This window comes from Dipodomys merriami, unplaced genomic scaffold (genome assembly GCF_024711535.1).
Source record: "Dipodomys merriami isolate MVZ:Mamm:240054 unplaced genomic scaffold, mDipMer1.0.p SCAF_49, whole genome shotgun sequence".
NCBI classification, from domain to species: Eukaryota; Metazoa; Chordata; class Mammalia; order Rodentia; family Heteromyidae; genus Dipodomys; species Dipodomys merriami.
This window is the reverse complement of record NW_027206057.1, coordinates 8,666,658-8,689,956: the sequence shown is the minus strand read 5'-3', so window position 1 is coordinate 8,689,956 and position 23,299 is coordinate 8,666,658. Positions and strand designations below refer to the sequence as shown.

At 39.0% G+C, this 23,299-nt stretch overlaps 1 protein-coding gene across 5 annotated transcripts in view; it reads left to right on the top strand.

Annotated features, from left to right (window-relative positions):
• Satb2 (SATB homeobox 2) overlaps positions 1 to 23,299 on the top strand; it is a 195,866-nt gene that overhangs the window by 29,238 nt on the left and 143,329 nt on the right. For all 5 annotated transcript variants that reach the window (XM_069995747.1, XM_069995745.1, XM_069995746.1 and 2 more), the window contains exon 3: positions 8,967 to 9,143. In XM_069995747.1, the coding sequence (XP_069851848.1) occupies positions 8,967 to 9,143 (177 nt within the window). The remainder of the gene's footprint in view (positions 1 to 8,966; positions 9,144 to 23,299) is intronic.

Below are 23,299 nucleotides of genomic sequence, written 5' to 3'. Positions count from 1 at the left end.
GGTGATTGGTAATCCAGAATGAACGCCACTGATTAATGATGGAGATTAATGTATGAATGGAATTAGCATTTTGTTCAACGGAATCAATATTTATTTAGGACCTATTTTAGGTCATGCTTGGGTGGGGGTGGGAAGAGTAAAGATGAGTCTAAATGTGTGCTTTCCCTCATACCAGCGAGAGACCCAGCATTGCTGATATGGGGCATTTCGTATCCTGTATCAGGTTTATGGGCCAGGTTTGCCATGGCAGAGTTCCTTGGGGTAACTTGTGAGTTTTGGTTTAGATAAGTAGATACAATGTAATTCCTATGTGCCTATGACATGGCTGATTTGCAAACTGTCAGTCCAGTGTTATTTTGCCACTGAAATTCTGTGACTTGAGGGGCTATTAGAGATGCTTGAGTTTATCTTTCTCCCTTCAGGTGGCATTGTGATCTCAGCTTAGAGACAGGCCTGGAATCTGAAATGAAGGCCAGAACCAATCTCCCTTTCCTATCACCTCTAGTCACTTTCTATTTCTCACCTGAAACTTATTATTTGCTCGTTTCTTCTGATGTTAAGATCAGCTTCAAACATTGCCAAGCAGTGTGTGGTTTTACCAGAAAGAATTCTGAGAATAAAATAGTTGCTGAAAATCATCCGCAGCCCTCTTGTGCTCCACGCAGAAGGAGAGAGGCATCAATGAATTTGCTGTTGAAAGTTCAGTTAGGAGTCTGATCCTGGATAAGCACAAAAATCAAATTTTTGTACGAGGCTCCATCCGTCCTTCCTTTGCTCTGTGAATCACTCAGAACATATTGTGGTCCCAATTATCATGGCTTCTGCTTCTTCTACAGTGAGAGTTCGGGGCAAACCAAACTGCAAACCAAAACGAGGGAATTTATCCTTCAGGAAACCTATAGGTCACAAGCAAAGGAAAAGAGGAAAGCTGGACCCAGGAGATGTATAGAGATAGGCTCCTGGGCCCATGGGGGAGGTGGTGCCCTAATACCCAGATGGTATACTTTCCTCTTCCTCAAAATTAAATAGTTGTTATTATGTTTTTCCTATTTGTTTCATGTCATCATTTGAAATTTCTTTCCTTGGAAATTTATTTGGGATAAAACGTATTTCCTTTACAGGAAATATACTTTCCTATGCCACATAGTGATGTCTGGATCAACAGGATCCCAGTGCCTTTGTAAGCTAGCCATGCTAGCTTGTCTGAATACTTGCTGTGAGGTTTCTACAAGGAGGATTAAGGATGCATTTCTAGAACGCATCCTGATTGTTAAGTGAAGCTTGACGATGAGATAAAGAGACCACACAGCCATCCAACAGCAACTTAGAGTAACTTTTTAATCTATTACTCTCTGAAAATTTTGAGATCAGCCCCCCCGGAGGGTATAAGAGGTATAGTGCAATGTGGAGCCTGTGGCTGCCTTAGTCCAGTGGGTTGAATGTCTGAGAAAGGAGAACAACAGGGGTAGGACAGAGGAAAGTAGGAAAGAGGCATAACCCATTTTGAAATTTTGCCTAGTACCCCAATGAGGAGATGCGAAACACCGTATTTGTCCTTTCTGTTTCTGATTACAATACTCAGCATGCAAGCTTTACTTTAGTGTTTTTTTGGGGGGGGCGGTTGTGGGGCCTGAACTCTGGGCCTGGGTGCTGTCCCTCAGCTCTTCAGCTCAAGGCTAGTGCTCTACCACTGAGCCACCTTCCCAGCCCTCCTTTAGTGTTTTAAGATAGAAAGAAAGGTTTAGAGATTAATATTGGCAAGTTACTTTTGTTCTTATCTCTGATTTAAGGATGTGTGTGTGTTTGCAAGAGGGAGAGTCTGAGATAAACAAGAATATGAAATTATAGAATAAGCAAATCATTTTATTCATTTATTTTGCCAGTCCTGGTACTTGAACTCTCAGCTTGGGCTCCTTTTGCTCAAGCCTAGCATTCTACCACTTGAACTACAAGCACCACGTCAGGCTTTTTCTAATTGAAGATAAGAGTCTCACTGCCTTGTCTGGCTATGCACTATGATCCACAGATCTCAACCTCTTGAGTAGGTAGGATTATAGGCGTGAGCCACCAGTGCCCGGAGTAAATAATTTTGTTCACCTAATAAATTTGCAATAGGAAGAGATAGTCCTTCACTTCTTCCTCTCCTAGTCTTCAGAAGACTCTCCTGGTCTACGTGGTAGAATAAAATTTCAGTCTCTTAAAGGGCTTGGTCTAGGGTTGATTTACTGTGAAGTGTAATGCTTTTTTTTCAAGTTCAGTTCAAAGAATAGATCTGCGAGGCTCTGCCCAAAGCATTTGTAATCTTCCTTTAGCTCTAGAATCTTCTCCAATGATAGAACCAGATATGCTGCTGGCCCTGCGGAGGGGAGTGGGTGCTCTGTGCTGGAGGAAATGGGTGGGCTTCCATCTCTCTTATGTATGAGGAAGGACTTACTGCTATCTTCTGGGAAGGGCTCTGGTCTTTCAAGGGGCAGTCCCTGGAATGCTGGTAGTCCCAGAAAACAAAGGGGCTATCTGGGAGGTAGGAGGCTGGGCCTTTTCTCCCTTTTGGGTGAGTCTTTCTTGTCTGACTCAAAAGCAGGAACTCTTTTTTTTTTTTTTTTTTGTTCTCTTCAAAGCCTACTACTTGGTTGTACTGACAACTCAATTTACTTAATAACTAATACTGGCCACTCATTGGACAAAGCAAGTAGTAAAGACACCTTTACTAAATAGCCAACACCTGAGATTCTGTGAGAGTTGATTTTGGAGTATTCTTTTTCAAAGAGAAGTGTGGTATTTAGTTGGAATAAACTGAACTGCTCTTCATTTCCCTCGTTTGTTTTTGTATCATTCTATTTATTCTCCCATAGCTTCAGGTTCATTGAATGAGAGTAATAATAGCCCTCTCACATGGTAAATATGAGAAAATAAAAGCAGCTTCTGTAGAGTAAATGATAAGCTAGATAATGTAATGCTATGGACCTCTCCCCTAACCCCTTCTCTACTTTGTGCCTGTACTGAGGCTTGAGCTCAGGGCCAAGGCTCTGCCCCTCATATTTTTTGTTCTACCACTTGAGCCATAGCTCCATGGCTGCCTTTTTGGTGGTTATTGGAGATAAGAGTCTCAGAGACTTTCCTGTCCGAGCTGGCTTTAAACTGTAATACTTAGATATCAACCTTGTGAGCCACTGGTGCCCTGCTTATTGTATTTTTTTTTTTTTTTTTGGTCAGTTGTGGGGGCTGAACTCTGGGCCTGGGTGCTGTCCCTCAACTCTTCAGCTCAAGGCTAGCACCCTACCACTTGAGCCACAGCACCAGTTCCGGCTTTTTTCTGCTTATGTGGTGCTGAGGAATTTAACGCAGGGCCTCGTGCATGCAAGGCAAGCACTCTACCACTGAGCCACCTTCCCAGACCTTATTCTATTTTTGTCTTTAATGAGAGGTGGTTGAGTTCTGTCATAGAGACCTCATGGTGCTGAGATGACTTTTACTTTTCATTGTTGAGATTAAACATCTAGATAGAGCAGTAGAGTATGATTGTTTCTCTAGTCACTTTCATAGCTAGTGTTGTAGCATTTCATAAAGACAATTACTTAAAATGAAGGAAAGGGGAAAAAACCTTTTCTTCGTTAAAGAAGATTAATATTGTTAGGACTAGAATTACAGCTTACAATTTGCTTGGCGATAACAGAGCAGATAACATTGGATTTGGAATTTAACCAAGTTTCTCAAGTCTCGTACTTTCTGAGACACAGAGGAAAGACACCCAAGGAATATCGAAGAAGTGACACTATAGTCACTTAATTAGGCCCCAGTATAAGTTTATCCTGTGTGAGATAAACTATTTTTTTGATTTGTTGGAAGATTTTTTTGTATGGTTTTTATTGTAAAAATGCTGTAGAGAGGGGTTACAGTTACAGGAGCGAGGTAATGAGTACATTTCCTACTGAGCATTGTTGCCTCCTCCTTTGTTTTCCCCCAACACTATTGTTTGTGTTGCTGTTTAGCAGATGGCTTAGAGTAATGATGCTTGATAGAAATATAACCAATGAATAGTTTTAAATTTTCTACTTGCTCCATTTAAAACAAGTCGAACAGGGAAATTAATTTCAGTAACTTATTTAGCTCAATATACCAAAACTATTTGTATACTGCAGTTATTTATTAAACATTAGATATATTTTATTGCTTTTTAGTATTAAACCATTGAAATCAAATCTGTATTTTGCCATAATATAAATCTCAGTTCATGCCAAGTGATATTTTCAGAGCTTAATAGCCAGAAGTTGTGATTACAGTATTGGATAGTCAGACTGAAAGCATGAAGTGTAGTGCTTCTGAACACCTTTTTTTCTGTTGAACATTTTGAGCTAATATTATTTGTATAACAGTTCATTCCATAGTTACTTAGTATTGTTAGAATATTCAATGATTAGGCCATTCAGCGACTATTAGTATACTTTTCATTCCAGAGAAAGACCTTTAAGTATCATAAGCATTGTTTATAAAAAATAGTTGAAAAATTTGTTTTCTTTTTCCCTTGTATAAAACAGTATTGATTGTTCTTGAAAAGAGAAAAATTAATTCTATTGGTTGAAGTTTTTATTTATTTTTTATTTTTACTTACTTATTTTTAAGTTTTTTGTTTTCACGATGCTGGGGTTTTGAAATCAGGGGTTCACATTTGCTAGGCAGATCCTCATTAATTAAGAAGTATGTATCAAAAACTGAGATATGTAACTTTGTTTAATACAGCAACTGTATGACGTAGCTAGCTATATATTGCTTTTATTTTAGCTAGAAACAGTCAGAGACTTGGAAAGGCTGGATATTCTCCCCCTCCCCCCACTCCTTACACAGGTCAGGAGTGACAGGTCAGGCAGGACCCAATCATCTGTAGCCAGCCAACTCCCAGGCTACTGGATAGAGGCAATATCAATGGCTCTATAGTTCTACACACTTCTTCAGAAATAATATAATGAAAATGGCAATTTCAGCATCATCACTAATGATAGTGGGGAAAATGTATTTTTCTAGTGGAGAGAGGATTATAAGCTTTTTTTTTTTTTTAACCTCTGTGACTACAAAATTCTCTACATATCCCTGGGTGTCAGAACAAGTCTTGATTTTTAGCAAATGGCTGGGGCCTAAGTGCCTGTCTTCTAGATTAAACTACCTGCGTACCCCCTACAATTGTAAATGGCTTAACCAGGCTTATGATGAAAAAGTCCAAGTTCTCCACATGATCATCTGGAAATGGGTTTGTGTTACAATAAAAGAAAAATGATGCCATAAGCTCAAAATATACAGGGCCAGAACCACAGTTTTTCTGTTCTCTGTTTCTTCATCATCTTTCAGTTTGTTGTAAATGCATTTAGTTTTCCCAACTGCTGTTCTTTTATTGGGGTTTGTCTTTAAATTCTTTTTTAAAAATACTTTCTGAACACCCTCTCTAGCATTCCATCTATTTTCTCCCTCTTTCATTTCTTTTTCTCCCCTTTGCTTAAGGAGAGTGGTAGGACCAAATGGATAATGTATATTTTACCTTTAATGTTTTGTTTCCCTTAGGGTGTCCTATTTTAAAGGCCTTATAAAACAGTGCCTTAATTCTCCTCTTTCCATGGTTGACCTCAGTTGCATTGTTTTTACTGTATTTATTTCTCTTTTCATTGTCACCAGTAATTACATCTATTTTTGTTATCTTTCTCTTCTTTGATAAAAACAATTTTACTGTAAAATCATAATTGTTGATAAAAACAATTTTATTGTAAAATCATACTTATTTACACTGATAGGATTCTAGTAAGAAGGTGATGTTTTTTCCCCTAGAGGTTTAAATATAACCCCTAGAAAATTGATGCTAGGGGCTGGGAAGGTGGCTCAGTGGTGGAGTGCTTGCCTTGCATGCATGAGGCCCTGGGTTCGATTCCTCAGCACCACATAAGCAAAAAGAAAAAAGCCGGAAGTGGCGCTGTGGCTCAAGTGGTAGAGTGCTAGCCTTGAGCTGAAGAGCTGAGGGACAGCGCCCAGGCCCAGGGGTTCAGGCTCCATGACCGGACACACAAAAAAAGAAAATTGATGCTAGGATGCTAGGTGCTGGTGGCTCATTCCTGTAACACTAGCTTCTCAAGAGTCTGAGACCTGAGGATCCTGGTTCAAAGCCAGCTCAGGCTCCAGTTAACAAGATATATTATAGCTATTTTTATGTCTATAAATGTACATATGTATGTACACGTATATGTGTATATGTTTATGCAACCTATTACAACTTTTCTTTTGAGACAGTGTCCCACTATGAAGCCCAGTCTAGTCAGGAACTTGAAATCCTCTGGCCTCAGTCTCCTAGGTGTCAGCCCTATTTTCATATTCTTTAGTGTCCTCATAGACATAGATGCTTCAGAATAGTCCTATATTATATATTCCTAGTTAGTATTGTTTTATTGTATAAGTGAAGTCTCTTTAAAAAAAAAACAAATTAGGTTATGGCTGTTGAGTGGCAGTGGTGTTTGCTTTTCGTCTGTAAGGAGTTGTTGCTCTTATGTCAGCTAACAGTTGCTTCCTTCAATCACTGAATTAAAATGCTTAGGAAATACTTCACCTATTAATAGTTGTAAAGCATAAGTCCCTACATGAATAAATAGGTCCTTGAGCTTTTATATTATGCTTCATATCTAATTGATTGAAGTGTTAATAAATTATTACCTTTAAAAATTAGTAAGGGCTTGAGTTTTCTCAGTTGAAAGTAGATTGAGAAAGATTTATGGTGCCTAAGTAAGAGCATATAATAGTTTATGGAGCAATTGGATTCATCTAAAGGTCTTATCTGATTCTCAGTTGTGTGACACTCAGATGCTGACATTAGGGACAGTACATGGGTTTTCAGCATTGAAACTTACGTACACACAGGTATTAGTCGTGAAGTAGCACCACTGGCTATGTGGCCCTCTGTGTGCTCATGCTTAATTCACTGAAATCAACCTGCTGCCTTGGACAAAAATCATATACCAGTATGGAAGAGTTAAAAGGTCTAAACAGGGGCTATTCTCCTGCAAGGGAGGTCTTTTATGAATGAGTCCTATAATATAGTTTTCTGCTTGTTCAGGAAGATTTTATAAAGCTCTTGGCCACATGTAGTCCAGGAGCCACAGCAGACTTGTTCTTACTTGTATTTCTGGAGACATGGTTGATGCCTGACACATGGAGTGAAGGCTGGAAAAGAAATGATTACAGGGATAATCTGTGTATATGGTGGTGGTGGGATATCTAATTTTTATTATTTCATATGTGCCATCATCACATTAGGGAATAAATTTAGTAAAAACAAACCAACATTTCATATATCAGTGATGGTCACAATTAAAAATTACATTTTATAGAGCATCATGTGAAAGGTTAAGTCCTTTCCTTAGCCTAAAAATTGGCCTATTTCACTGTTAACTCATATTTTCCTTAAATCTACCCTATGGGTAATACATTTGCTATGGACAATAATGTTGCCTTGGTATTCTCAAGGTGGGCATTGAGTCAATAGTTGTCTCAAGTATAGTATGGTAAGACTTGTTAGTGTGTTCTTCAGTCTTAATAATAATTACCAAATAATAATTACCATGATCTTTAATGATAACAATTCTTAATGAGTATTATTATTGTTAATAATGACTGCATTTAATAATTACACCCAATACTTATTATCTTTAATAATAATAATTAGCACATGGGAACCAGTTGCACCATTGTATTATCTTTAGAACAAAAACCTGAATCTGTGTCTGCTCCCACCCTCTTTCCTCAGATCAGAGTGAGTCAGGAGCTGTCTGGGGTCAGGCAACAGGGAGGGACTTCTGGAAAAGTCCTGTGTGTCAGGGCTTTACTCCTGTCTAGTCACTTTGTAGAGGATTTGTCTTCATTGTCATTTCAAGGCATTGTTATGCTTCTACATGACTATCACACATGCCCTCCACATGCCCTTCTCCTCTTGCCCATCCAGCCTTCATCACATTTGATCTTTTTTGTACCAAGAGAAGACTCAGAGCAGATTCTTATTCTGTAACATAATAATTTGTGGAAATTACATAGGACAGAGTCCATGTTTATTACTTATATGTTAGTAAAGCTTTTGATCTTATTCTGCTTTTGCTATGTTTAGATACAAATTCCTGTATGACTTTAAAAAAAATAAAAACATCTTAAAACTGTTTAGTGAATTAAACATTTTTTAGCTTTTCACACTTTGATACAAAGCAGAGAAATATTTCAGTGACAACAGATTTCAACAGATTTTCAACTAGACTAATTTGCTTTATTCTTTAGGGTAGTTTACTTCTTTACTCTGCAAACATAAGAAAAAATAGTCATTTTTTCCCCAGTTGTAACTGGTGTTAATATATAAAATAATAATTCTAAAGAAGTTTTATATTTGGATGACTATTTTATAAAAGTTAAATGTGAGTTAAAACTTTTCATGATCAAAATATTTTCAGCCAGGATTTTTTTTTAAAGCCTGTAAGAGGGATTTCTGTTGACTTTCTTATACATATCCATGTAACACCTCGGGCCTTGAACTAAAACACTGTCACCTTTTCCCCTGGTATCTTTAAAGTAGAAAGTGAAATACAAATAAATCTGGTTAGAAAATGCTAATACTGATGTACTAGCAAGTAGGTAATGAACAAAGAAGAGCCACGGAAGATTCTGGGGTTTATAAGATAACCTTGGTGCTCACTGAATGCTGAGGGTAGGACCTGGTGCTAGAATCTGAGGACTTCTGCCATAGCCACCAGGCTTCTGTTGTGGTCTGACAGTGATAATGGGAAGGGAAAACCTACAAATTTCCATTAGGCTCATAGGACTAAGAGACCTGTTGATTCTAAACCGCTACTGATCACAGATGAGCGACTTTTGCAACTATCTCTTCTCTTTTCATCATGGTGACTCAGATTTGCTTTGTAATACTTACGTTTTGCTCTTGAATCCTCTCTCTCCAGGTTTGATGATTCCTGTCTTCTGTGTGGTGGAGCAGTTGGATGGCTCTCTTGAATATGACAACAGAGAAGAACATGCTGAGTTTGTCTTGGTGAGGAAAGATGTGCTTTTCAGCCAGCTGGTGGAGACGGCACTCCTGGCCCTGGGGTATTCCCACAGCTCTGCAGCTCAAGCCCAAGGTATTCAGACATCTCAGGTCTTCTCCAAGCCTTCTATGATCTAAAGAAGAGCGGGTTCTTAGAAATAGTTCCCTAAGCAAGGCTTGTAAGAGAATTGTCAGGGTTAGCATTTTTATCAAACAGTAAGTAGTAAGATGTGTTTTGCAGAACCTTATTTCTTCTTGTTGTGGGAAACATTTGACCAGTACCTGTATAGTCACCAAAATTGACTTGCATTTCAAAGGAATCCTGTTTTTGTTTTTGTGTTTGTTTGTTTTTTTTAAAATAATTTTGTTTCTTTTTTCTCAAGGAAGCAAATCGTGGTCTCAGGGCCAGTGCTGGGATTTTTGACTCCCATCTTATATAAACCTTCATATGTGATTTCTATGAATTTTTCTTTCTAAATTTATTTATTGCTTTGGTCCTCTGGCTTCTGCAGTTTATGATCAGTTTTTAATTAAACAGAGATAAATGGATGCATCTTAGTCTTTTGTATCTTTGAAAACTGTTCTTTCATTTTGATGTGGTCCATTCATGAAAAAAAAATCACTATGTGTTTGTAATCACTTCCTTTTACCTATTTAATTAACTACTAAAATTGCATCATTATTTCAGTGTATAATACTGGGGAACTCATTGTGAGTTTTTCTTGTTTAATTCTGAAGCATAGACCATTGTTCTTTTATGCCAAAGAATTGACAAAACAAATCACACAAACAGCCCCCAAACCTTGAATAAAGGTAATATTTTTACCCAGGAATTATTATTTTCATTTTCCAGTTGAAATGATTGAATTGTATAGTTTGTGATTATAGTTATAACTACAGGAAATATGTAACTTACATATATACATTTTATTTTATATATTTTCTACTTTACAGTATTTTCTTAGCATTATTGTAGATGCTAAGACTGTTTGCTAATTTTCGAGTTCTTCATATCATTCCTAAGGACTGTTAGTCAAAGCTTCGTTTATTCTGATAAAGAAGCTTTGAGAGATTAGGCATTTATACAGAATGACAAATATAGTAACCAATGACATTGGATTTAATAGTGTGTCACCCAGTACATCACCCCCAGTCCAAGTGCAGTCTACATCCAAACTCTTGGCCAGTTTGGGTGCAGTGATACAGCTGAGCTATAGAGTCAGTGCTTTCAAAAGAGTGTGATAAAGGATGATTCATTCCCATTCCTCAACAACTCTCTTCCATATGTGAGGGATTCAGGATTTGATCCCAAGCAAATTGCCTACTGAATACCATTGATTTTATTTCATGCTATGTGCATAAATGAAATAAAAGAACCCCCTCTCCCTCCCTTCCCAGAAACTTTTCATGCCATTTTAGGGATGTTTTTCTTTGAATGTAAAGGTCATTGTATCCACTGCTTGCATCCTGGTGTGCCAGCTTCCTGTTTGACAGGGCTATCCATCTCAGTTAGCAGGGCTGTTGAACACATCGTGAGCTCACATGTGGAACACGAAGCACTAAGTGGCCAAGATTTGATTCTTGGCACATGCTGAGGAAAGGAGCTCTCAGGAAATTTGCACCAGGGAGCCGCACCGTGCCTTCAGTGATGTGGACCGTGTTCCACTCCCGGAGGTGAGGTACTGGCAATAAATACCGTCCAGAGTGGAGGATTACATGAGGAACAAGTCAAAAGTGATTATTTGCTTCCTCAAGAGTTTTGAAAAATAAGGTTAAAAAATACTACATATACACTTTCTTTTTTTCTTTTTTATTGTGAAAATACTGTACAGAGGGGTTACAATTACATGGGCAAGATAGTGAGTACATTTCTTATCAAGCATTGTAGCCTCCTCCTTTGTTTACCCTTCCCATCCCTTCCCAGCCTTCCCCCGCCCCCCCAATCCTCCCCCCCCAAAGTTGTAAAGTTTGTTTTCGACATGACAACTTGATACATATACACTTTCTTTGTAAGTTGAATTAATGTAATAACATTGTAAGAAGCTCTAGATCACAAATAGACCTTCCATTATAAACAGAGGCTTTTATCACTGGATTCTGTACTGTAAAGGTAAAGAGAAAAACAACAAAAAACCAATTTGTTCTGTTTTAGGCTGCGGGTCTGTGTTTTGGGTAAATATAATAGATCTTTGTTGTTGTTTAGGAATAAATGTAATAGATCTTTGTTGTTGTTCAGATGATTAGAAGTTGGCTTTGTGCATGCTTGTTATATATAAAATGGTATGCTTGATGAGACAAGCAGGGTGAGCAGCAGAAGGAGAGAAAAGTAGAAAGGAGGCAGAATTAAAGATGGCCTTTTGAGGACGTAAGGCAGGAGGTTTTATGTGTGTTGTTGTTTTCTTCTTGTCATGTTTTGTTTTCTGTTCAGGTTTGTACTTTTCCCAAGATGGGGTTGTTATTTAGGGACCCTTTCATAAAGCCACTGGCGGTGGAAAAGGCTCTGAATCTCTTCCTTCTGTGCTGGAGAAGTTAGACAGTTTTGAACTGACTGCTAAACTAGCAGGTTGCTTGAGCCTGATTTTAAAAACGTAGGCTCTTGAAACATGATGTTTCATTTTGACGTGACTAGGAAAGGTTTTCAGTAATTGAATTGGAGACGTATCTGAGGTTGTCTATGAAAGAGAAAATACATGAGCAGTGTCATTATTTTGGAATGGTGCTCAAGTCCCAATGACAAGGGAGTGCACCTATGCTTTTGTGAGCATGAGATTGTCAATTTCTTTTCTCTGAAAGGATATTCCCTCCAAGTGAGCTGAAAAGGTTTTATTAAGAAAGAATATTTGCTTCTTTCTTTCTTTTTTGATTTTTTTATTATCTTTAAGTAGTTGTAGAAAGGAGTTGCTATTCAGCAAAGCAGTTTATGAATATAGTGTGTCTTGATAAATGTCACTTTTCTACATTCTCACCAACCCCTTCCAGCCCTCCCCTTCTTTCTTTATAACCCTTAGAGGAGGACAGAAATCTTGCTACCACAGAGTTTAGGATTTCCTGCCCCCCTCCAGGGTTAACAGTAATCTTTTTTAGAAGGTCAGAAGTCGGAACCCAAGAGAAAAAAGGGCACAAGATATTGTAACAACTCATGAGAACCATGTTTGTAGATGACCAGACCCTACATTTTCTAATACATATTCCAGGAACTCTGTTATTGTCATGGATATGACTTACAGGATTCATTGGACCTGCTGTTTTGTATATGCAAAAGACTGGAAGCTCAAAGTCTCTTTGCTTTACTCAGAATAGGTAGAGTAAGAGCTAATGAACTGTAGGCACAACTTTGTAAGAGCCCTTGTCTCTGCTAGGATTTGGAGTCTTGTAGTCTTTGGAGTCTTGTAGTCTTTAGAAGGGGGTATTTACCTAGGTCTGCTGATATGCAGGGACACCAAGTTCCCCTATTCTCAATCTTAAACTGATTACTCTTCATCCTATCAATTTTCTGTGTATGTGTGTGTGTGTGTGTGTGTGTGTGTGTGTGTGTGTGTGTGTGTGTGTGTGTGTGTGTGTGTGTGTGTGTGCACGCACGCGTGTGATTGCGCATGAGCTTGGATGTGCACGTGCACACGCCAGTCCTGGGGCTTGAATTCAGGGCCTAGGTGCTATTATTCCCTGAGCTTTTTTTTGCTGAAGGCTACACTTGATCCACAGTTCCACTCCCAATGTCAACAATGTTAAAAAGTGACATTGATCAAGGCACACTGTATTCATAAACTGCTTTGTTGAATTGGTTAATTGGTGATAAGAGTCTCATAGACTTTCCTGCCCACACTGGCTTTGGTGGGGAGTGCGGGGGAGGTTGGTCTTGGTGCTTGAACTTGGGCCTTGGTGCTGCCCCGCAGCTCTTCAGCTCAAGGCTAGCGCTCTACCACTTGAGCCATAGCACTACTTCCAGCCTTTTCAGTTTATATGGTGCTGAGGAATCAAACCCAGGGCCTCATGCATGCAAGACAAGCACTCTACCACTGAGCCACCTTCCTAGCCCTGGCTTTGAATCACAATCCTCAGATCTCAGCCTACTGAGTAGCTAGGAATTGCCAATGTGAGCCACCAGCTCCAAGCACATCCTTTCAATTTTGAAAAGCTTTTGACTGTGGATGTAACTCAGAAGAACCTGAGCACTGTCCCTTAGCTTTTTTTTTTGGTCGTGGGGCCTGAATTCTCATCGTGGGGCTTGAATTCTGGGCCTAGGCACTGTCCTTCATCTCTTCAGCTCAAGACGACCACTCTACCACTTGAATTACAGCCACTTCCGGTTTTCTGGTGGTTTATTGGAGATGAGTTTCACGGAGGGGCTGGGAAGGTGGCTCAGTGGTAGAGCGCTTGCCTTGCATGCATGAGGCCCTGGGTTCGATTCCTCAGCACCACATAAGCAAAAAGAAAAAAGCCGTAAGTGGCGCTGTGGTTCAAGTGGTAGAGTGCTAGCCTTGAGCTGAAGAGCTGAGGGACAGCGCCCAGGCCCAGAGTTCAGGACCCACAACTGGTCCCCCCAAAATAAAAGAGTTTCACGGGCTTTCCTGCCCATGCTGGCTTTGAACCGTGATCCTCAGATCTCAGCCTCCTGAGTAGCTACGATGATAGGCATGAGCCACTAGCACCTGCTTGTCCCTTAGCTTTTTCACTCAAGGCTGGTGCTACACCAGCTACATGAACCACAACTCAACAGCTGGCTTTTGGGTCATTGATTGGAGATAAGAGTCTCATGGACTTTTCTGCCTGGGCTGGCTTCAAGCTACTGAGTTGTTTAGACTTTAGCTTCTGAGTAGCTAGGATTACAGGCATGAGCCTGCAAGGCTCCATAAGGCTTTTGATAATAACCGAAGCTTCTCACACAAGCCAGAAGTTCTCTCACCCACTGATTAAGTAGTTACTCATCATACTCGCCAGTATGGATGCTGGACTCGGGGGTAGTGGTGAGAGCAAGGTGGTGCGCCACTCTACATGCAGGATTGAATTTGCAAGTGAATAGTTTATTTCTCTTTTGCTTTCTGTAAGTTTCCAAATAAATTTACAAAATTATTTTTGACTAGAGAATTTTATGTAAAAGCAAACATGCAGAGCAATAAATAACCAGCAATTCTTTCTGGCTGGGTATTTTTTGGTGTTAAAATAGAATGTTCCAAAAGTGTGCTCATCATCATTTCTGATTTATGTTGCAATAATTACATTTATGAGGTAATCTTAAATGATATTTAAAAAATAACATGGAAAATGTATTTTGCAAATGTTAATGCCAATCAAGTAGGGTGCTGAATAGCCTCAATTATTTAAAATCCCACATGTGTGGCATAGAAAAAAGACAAAAGAAATAACTTAAAATGTCAGCAGGGTGGGTGGTAAAATTTTTCTCTTCTCTTAATCAGAAAAAAATGTATTAAACTCTATTTTCTAAATTCTCTGAATAAGTGGGAAGTTAGTTATTTCTACCTTCCTTACCACATTTTGTTTAGCAGGTCTCATTGTCCATCCTGTTTTATCCATTAGGATAGAAACTTAGGATTTAGATGCATTTCTGTTGGTTATCTCGAAAGATGAAGGTCAGGAAAGAAGCAGCAAGTTACAAGTTATCAATGAAGTTCTGTAATGAATAAGCCAAGTGATTTCTAATAGTAGTGCTAAGTAACAGTTGGAGCAATTACTGTTCGTTAGGCACTCTTCCTTATTTTACTTAATTCTCATTTGATGGGAGAGAAAGCTGAGGCAGAGAAAGTGAAAAATGACCTTCTCGAGTGTACAAGCTCAGAGTGAAAGAGCTGAGGACTGACACCGCTTGACCTAACTTAAGTCAGGAAGCTTCACCACAGAGATGATTGTGAACAGGGTGATTTTCAGCAGTTTAGAGTTGAGATAGATAGATACCACTTATTATTTAATTTTTGCCTTTTTAAAATGTAAACCCTAAAAAGCAATACTGTCTTGAATAGGCTGCTTGTAAGAAATATGATACATGATATATGATCTTTCTCTCTCTCCTTCTCTATTTCATTTCCATGATGAAGTACAAATAGGTACTTTTTCAAGTTAATTGAGACAGACTTCATTAAAAACAAACACCCTAAGCTTACAGAATTATTGTCTATTGAACCCAGCTTCTAAAATAAAGGGTCTGTAGCAGCTTGAGTATTTCAAACATACCATTCTTGTTTATGAGATCATAATCAGTCCTGATACAAAGGCCAAACATATTACTAGGCAAGCATGTTGTTTTTTGTATTTTATTTTATTTTATTTTATTTTTGTTGGTCATGGGCCTGAACTCTGTTCCTGGGCGCTGTCCCTCAGCTCTTCAGCTCAAGGTAGGCTAGCGCTCTATCACTTGAGCCACCTTCCCAGCCCCGGTTTGTTGTATTTCCTAAATGGTCTCAGGTCTTTTTTTTAGGAGTTTAGACATTAATGTTCATGACATGGAGGGCTGATCTCCTAAGATCTGTGTTCTGGAATGTCTGTGAAATGACCTAGGGTTGAACAGACTAGCCTTCAATGATTTAGTCCTTTATTTAATAGCTAGAAGAATGACTTCCTTTATTCTTTTAAATATTACCTATTATTCATTTAAGATTGTGTATCTTTTTCAGTTCTTCATTCATATTTTTCTCAGATCAGTTTTACTGAATTTTTATGTTTGTATGGGGTCTCAGAGCTATAGAAATTCATTTGCATAGCATCAGAAAGTGGCAATTTATTGTTTTTCTTTGCTGGCTTGGTACCAATGGGACCCTGTACTGTTTGGAACCTCCTGTTCTATCTGCATTGTGAGGTGGGGGAGCACAGCAGCATGGGGTCCTGAGGGATACTGGGGTGCGAATGTTCAGCTAGTTGTTTGGTCACACAGGGGCACCTTGGTTGGTTTCTTGAAGGTGATGAGCATTTAAAATCCAGCACTTTGAAATGCAGTGTCCCCCCCTCCCCCTGCTTCAGCACTGGGGACTCTAAGGGTTCTTAAATCAAGCCTCTGGAGCACGTGTCTCAAAAGCAACTGGCAGAAATTGTTTTAAGTGTCCATGAGAGAAAACACAAGTTTTCCTCTGTCTATCTAGTTTGAGGAAATCTCACTCAGAAAAGGAGAGCAGATCTGCCCTGCTATTTTACAAGCTTGTTTTTGAGGGGCTGGAAAAGATTCCTGGAGACTGTATTCAAATCAAACAGATTGGAGCTTCCTCTTAGCCTCCTGCTCTTCCTCAGTACAGATATGCTGCTGTCCTTTTCCTTTGGTCAGTTTTAGAAGTCAGAGAATGGAATACTAGAAAGCTCACAGAACATTTTAAACCTCTGCCCTAGAAGATTTGGTGACAAAAGTTGTCCATCATGGATCTGATCTTCAGTTAGATGGGAAGTTGATTCTTGATAAAAAGAGCCACAGCAATAAATAACAATTTGAAATGTCCTGTCTATTCTAAATATGGTGATTCCTCAAGGAATAAGGAGAATTTATTCAGAGGAGGTCTATTTTATGTAATTTGCAATAGAATATCTTCTATTGACCTATTTATCAGAATCATTTGGTAAAAAAAGCACTTTTTAACATCATCTATTGGAAGAGAGTAGACAATGGAAATAAAATGTGAATATCATTGTAAATTTTCTTGTACCTACATTCTAATAAGTAAAAGGAAGAGGACTAATAAGTAAAAAGAAGAGGATAAAATTTTATCTTAATGGTCAATTTTGTTTAACCCAGTATATCCAATGTATTCAACATATAATTTAAAATGAAAGTTAGAAATGACAACAAAAAAAAAGAAAACCAAACAAAGAAACTTGGCTGGGTCACATCTTGCTTCTCTGGTTCTCTAGTATTTATTATTATGTTATGTTATGTATGAGGTGTTGGAAATCTAGCAAAGAACCTGATGTGTGATGTCCCTGCTCTCAAGATGTATGTTCGGAAGATAGAAAACAATCCAACAGATAGCAAAACCTTAGATAGGAAGCCTAATTTTCTCTCTCTTTTCTAGAGTTGGGTTATGGTAAATTTCAGCTCTGGGAGAAGAGATCTTTAACCAGAACAAGACTAAGTGATTTGATGGAGTTTGAGAGTTAAACCTAAAATGATGCAGGCACTTAAAAAGTTTCAGCTTTTTAAAATCACTTTATACCTATGTGGACTAACTCATGTGTAGAATAGCACAAATTTCATGTTGCTAGAAGTAGTTTGGATTAAACCAAGCTTTACTTTTTTTGTGTGAGAGAAACTGAAATTTTCTATAACAGACATATTCTGGATATATTTTTTATGATTAATATTGAGTGCTACTTATGTACCAACAATTCTAGCTGATGTTTAGCATGCATTAACATTCCTACTGCTTGCAGTAGCTCCAGAAAGAACCTTATATCACCCACATTTTAACAGTGAGGAAGTAATCTTCAGAGAAGTAAAGATCTTGATCAGCACAACACTGGTTTTGAGAAAGTGTACTCAAACATGATCCCATTCAGTGGTATTATATGTCTAGTTTGTTGGTTGAGAACAGAATTTAGACTAATAAACTATAGTTTCAGGAGCTGAATGAACACACATTTTTATATTGAATAAGGAGCTTGTTTTGAGTGTAAATAAAAACTTGAACTTACTATGTGGCAAGTAGTTTTTTTGTTTTTGTTTTTGTTTTTGTTTTCTGGTACTGGGGTTGGATCTCTGGGCCTGGGTGCTCTCCCTGAGGTTTTGTGCTACCACTTGAGCCACAGCTCTACTTCCTTTTTTTTTTTTTTTGTAGTTTAGTTGAGATAAGAGTCTCATGGACTTTCCTGTGCAGGGTGGCTTCGAACTGTGATCCTCAAATCTTAGATTCCTGAGTAGGTAGGATTATAGACATGAGTCACTGGTACCTGGCTGCAAATAGCATTTTATAATAACTTATTACACTTAGCCTCATTTTTGTCTATTTAAGCTCCTCGTAAAATGTACAGCATTAAAAATATTTTTTGACCAAATACCAAATACCAGTGGTTTTTGCCTGTAATCTCAGAAGGCTGAGATCCAAAGGATTCTAGTTTGAAACCAACCCAGACAGAAAAGTCTATGAGACTCCAACTCCAAAAATGACCAGCAAAAAAGCCAGTCTGGAGACATGGCTCAAATAATAGAGCCATGCAAGCAGAGCAAGTGTCAGAACATAAGTTCAATACTGGTACCAACAACAAGAAAAAAAGAAAAAAGAAAAATCCTTTCCTGGCTAAGCATAGTGACTCGTGCCTATATTCCTAGCTACCCAGCAGTTGAACATTGGAAGATCATGGTCAGAGGTAGACCAAACAATAGTAGGAAACCTTATCTGAAAAAAAACTGAGAGTAAGAGAAATGGAAGCGTAGCTTAGGTGGTAGGGCTTGTGCATAACAAATACAAAGATACAAGTTCAATCCCCAGTATTGCCAAAAGGTCCCCTTTTAATGATAATATAGAACTGGTTATTGAATGAATTACAGAATTGGTTATAAAGTTAAAATTAAAAATTTAAGTAGAAAGCAAAAACAAAACAAAATGCCATGGGACCAAACACCTAGGCAATATTTTTAAGTTATTTCCCTTTTGTCATAGTTTTATGCCTATTTTTACATAGCTGAGGTTATATGTGTATAAAATTTTCACTTAACAGTATAATCTGTAAAATTCACATACTCTTGTTTGTTTGTTGTTTTTTTAATTTTGTGCTGGTCCTGGAGCTTGAACTCAAGGCCTGGGCTCTGTCCCTGAGCTTTTATTGCTCAGGGCTAGCGCTCTATCACTTTGAGCCACAGTGCCTCATGGACTTTCCTCCCTGGGCTAGCTTTAGGGTAGTTTCAAACCTTGATCCTCAGATCTCAGCCACCTGAGTAGAATTTCAGTCTTAAGCCACTAGTGCCCAGCTGTAATCCTTATATTCTTAATAATTATTTTCATTGCTAATAACAAGCTTTTGGTTTCTAAATTAAAAAGAAACATTGTTGATTGTTCATATGGTAGTACTGGGATTGAATTTAGTATTTAAAGCTTGCTAAGTAAATACTCTGTCACTTGAATCATGTCCCCCTTTTCATTATCAAGTCTTTCAATTTGTGTGTGTGTGTGTGTGTGTGTGTGTGTGTGTGTGTGTGTGTGTGTGTGTGTGTGTGTATGTGTGTGTGTGTGTGTGTGTGTGTGTGTGTGTGTGTGTGTGTGTGTGTGTGTGTGTGGCCTATATGCTATCTCTGACCTTCCTTTTTCTTTCTTTCTTTTTTGGTCAGTCATGGGGTTTGAACTTAGTGTGTGGGCACTATCCATGAGCTCTTTTGCTCAAGGCTAGCACTCTACTACTTTGAACTGCACTGACATTTCTGGTCTTCTGGTGGTTAATTAGAGATAAGAGCCTCACCAACCTTTCAGCCTCTGAAATCTGAGGATTATAGGATTATAGGCCCTCTCCCTTTCTTTTTTCTTTTTTTCTTTCTTTTTTTGGTTGGTCATGGGGCTTGAACTCTGGGCCTGAGTGCTATCCTGAGCTCTTCAGCTCAAGGCCAGCATACTACCACTTGAGCCACAGTGCTACTTCTGGTTTTCTGGTGGTTTATTGGAGATAAGAGTCTCATGGACTTTCCTGCCTGGTCTGGCTTTGAACCACGATCCTCAGATCTCAGCCTCCTGAGTAGCTAGCATTATAGGCGTGAGCCACTGGTGTCCAGCTCTTTTTTCTTTTTGTGGCATGTTTGTTTTTGGAAAAATTTAGGAGCAGTCACTCACTTAAAAATGCAGAGAATACCCAATACATGCTGGGTAAGCAGAATGATTTATGCCAACATTTATGTACAAATACAGTTAGTCTTTGAAAAATATGTATTTTTTTCTTTTGCTTCATTTCAGGTGAAAGGCCAATTAGTATTGCTACTATTTCTGCATTGACTCATTTTCTTACCTTTGTCTTATGGTACAGTTAAAAGTAACAAAGAGTTATTTTGTTTGTTTTTCATGTGGAAGAAGAGTATAAAGGCATTGTGCCATTCAAGAAACACATTAATTGATTTCATATTTTGTTTTTGTAATAGTCTTGTTCTTACCAACAGTTTGGTCTTTTTCCTCTTTAGAGAGCACATACACAGTATTGTGTGGCCTAGTGACTGAGTGCTTACTAGTTTCATAATGACAAGCCTATGTTAAGATGTCCTGTGGCCTAGGAATTAATAGCTGATGACAGTTCATCTGTTTGTAAGCCTCTGGTTTTCGCTATGTGTAGTAGTGAAGAGACTCTGAAAGAATCATTGGAGAACCTTTGGAAGGCTTTTATTGAGTTTGCATTAGCTGAGGATAGCCTGCTCTTGAAGGTACAGAACCCGTCAAGCAGCTCATGAAGACTTCCATGCTTGCTACCGCAGCCATAGCAATCTGTGTGTGATTTGTTTCTACTAGACCTTTGGTCCTATTGGACATGGAGAAGAAATGAACGTTCATCTTTGTCTCCCAGTTCAAAAATGAGCCTAGCTTCTTCCCATAGTCTTCCCCTGTACTTTACCAGTTGTCATTCGGGCCTACTTAGAATTCAAATGTATGTAAAGGCAGGTATATTAAAACATACATACCTGTAATCCCACCACTGAAGAGGCTGAGGTATGAATTTGAGACCAGCCTGGGCTAAAAAGCAATGCTCTTTGTGTGAGGGAGGGCAATGTGAGGGGCAGGAAAGACCAAAAAGAAAGAGAAGAAGTAAAATAATTGAAACGTTCCAGGCATACTGGCTCATATTTTCAATCTCAAGGATTTGGGTCACAGCTCTAGGCCCCAGGTATGAGGAGGCAGTAGTAGGGAGATCACGGTCTGAGGCCAGTGCTGAGTACAAATGGGAAAGCCTACCTGAAAGATAACTAAAGCAGGAAATGGCACTGTGGCTCAAGTGGTGGTAGAGTGCTTGCCTTGAGCTGAAGAGTCAGGGAGGGCATCCAGGTCTAGAGTTCAAGCCTCATGACCGACAAAACAAACAAACAAACCAAAAAACAAAACTAAAGCCAGGAAGGGGTGAGGGTGTGTCACAAGTAGTACAGCGCCAGCCTTCTCTCCCTTTGGAATGCCTTAGGAATAGCCAGTAAGACATATAAGCTAAAAGAGAGGTTTGAGCCAGGTGCAGGTGACTTACGCTTGTGAGCCTCGCTGCTCAGGAATCTGAGATATGAGGATCTTTATTTGAAGGCAGCCTGGGAAGAAATTCTCCGAGACTCTTTTTTTTTTTTTGTTGGTCGTGGGCCTGAACTCTGGTCCTGGGCACTGTCCCTCAGCTCTTCAGCTCAAGGCTAGCGCTCTACCACTTGAGCTACAGCATCACTTACAGCTTTTTCTGCTTATGTGGTGCTGAGGAATCAAACCCAGGGCCTCATGCATGCAAGGCAAGCACTCTACCACTAAACCACCTTCCCAGCCCCTCTCTGAGACTCTTATCTCCAAATAACCACCTCAAAGCCTCCTTTGCTCACATGATCAAAATATGGTTACTGTGGTGGGTTATTAAGAATATCAGTAAAAGTCCATATAAGGCCAACCTGATATAACTAGAGTCAATTGTTAAAAAGGCAAGCTATGTCTCCTCTTTTTCCTTCATTTTCTTTCTGGTAGATCAGGAGGAAAGGAGGCAGGGAGAAAAAAAAGCCTTCAAGGACATTACAAATGCATTCTACTTAATCTGAAATATTCTGATGCTTCTGGGGAAGTGAGATGATTTAATTTCATATATAATTGCATGAGGAATTATAAATTATGTTTTCTAAAATACCTAGGACACTAAACCACAAAATGAACAGATAAAACTGATTTGTTCTCTGACAAGTCAAGATGTATGGCAGTGTTTTCATTACAAGTGTTGTTTGTGCACGGTGAACAGCTGAGTATGTTACAACATGACACGAATTGTTTCCAGGCGGCACTATTCTTGCTTGGACATCCCAGTGTGATTTATGACCATGCTAACAGGTTTTTTTTTTTTTTTTTTTTTTTTTTAATAACACGGTGTCAAGCAAAACCCAGGTTGAACTTCTAAAAATCATGGGATGCAGCTATGTCTTTCTAATTCTTTGGCATACATTTACTCCTTTAGGACTAAGGTGCTTCAGTCAATGGAGTGAATGGATCATTTTCAGGGCACTGAGGGTGCCATTTAGAAAGTTCTTTCTTTTATTTTCCTGGAAAGTAAGTGTTGACATCTTAAGGAAGGAAAGTTGTTCATAGGAAGATGGAGCAAGAAACCTAGATTTGTATGTGTGTGTGTGTGTGTTTTCTGTATCTGCTCATGGAAGGTGAAAAGTCAAAAGTTGTTGCTGGGTGCTGGTGGTTCAAGTCTGTAATCTTAGCCACTCAAGAGGCTGAGATCTGAGAAACAGTTCAAAGCCAGCCTGGGCAGGAAAGTCAATGAGACTCTCACCTCTAAGAAATTATTTACAAAACAGCCAGAAGAGGAGCTGTGGCTCAAGTGGTAAGAGTGCTAGTCTTCAGCACAAAAGCTTAGGGACAGTATGAGGGCCTTGATTTTAAGCCCTAGGACCAACACACACACACACACACAAAGTTTGATGTGAGGAAAAGCAAGATTCCTATGTCCCCAAGCAGCCTTTCAGACATTTATTTATTTTGAATTTAAAAAGGGTTTTGGAAATGTGTGGCACCAAAGTGGATCTGTGCACAGCACCCGTGATTCTGTGCTAGCGGGGGATGCATCTTCAGCATGCAGAGGTTCCTGTGGGTTGATGTCCACAGTTCTGGATCAGGATGTTGGTTTTGCTGGGAAGGGGGGATTGTCATGCACCAGGTCCTCTCTGTGATCTGTCTGATTGTGGTGAGTGGGCAGGAGTAGAAGTATTCTGTGTTACAAAAACTTGGTTTAACATGACTATTCAATTTCAGATGTTAGAAATTTGTGGCTTTGCTAAGGATTGAACTCAGAGCCTTTGGGCAAAGGCTTTGCCATTGGAGCTATGCCTCCAGCCTCTAGAAGCATAGCTTATTTTTTTTGAAATGGGGGTCTCATTTTATGCTTGGGCTAGCCTAGAGCACAAAGTCTAATTTTTCTGTTTGTGCTTCCTAGTGTTCTGGGGAATGTCAGGTGCACATCGTTGTACTTAGCCATTGGTTGAGTTGAAGTCTTGAGAACTTTTATGCCTGGATTGGTCTGGAGCTACAATATACCCAGTGTCAGGTAGCTAGGATTATAGACTTGAATCACTAAGCTTGGCTTAAATGTTAGGATTTACTGAATGAACCAAATTAA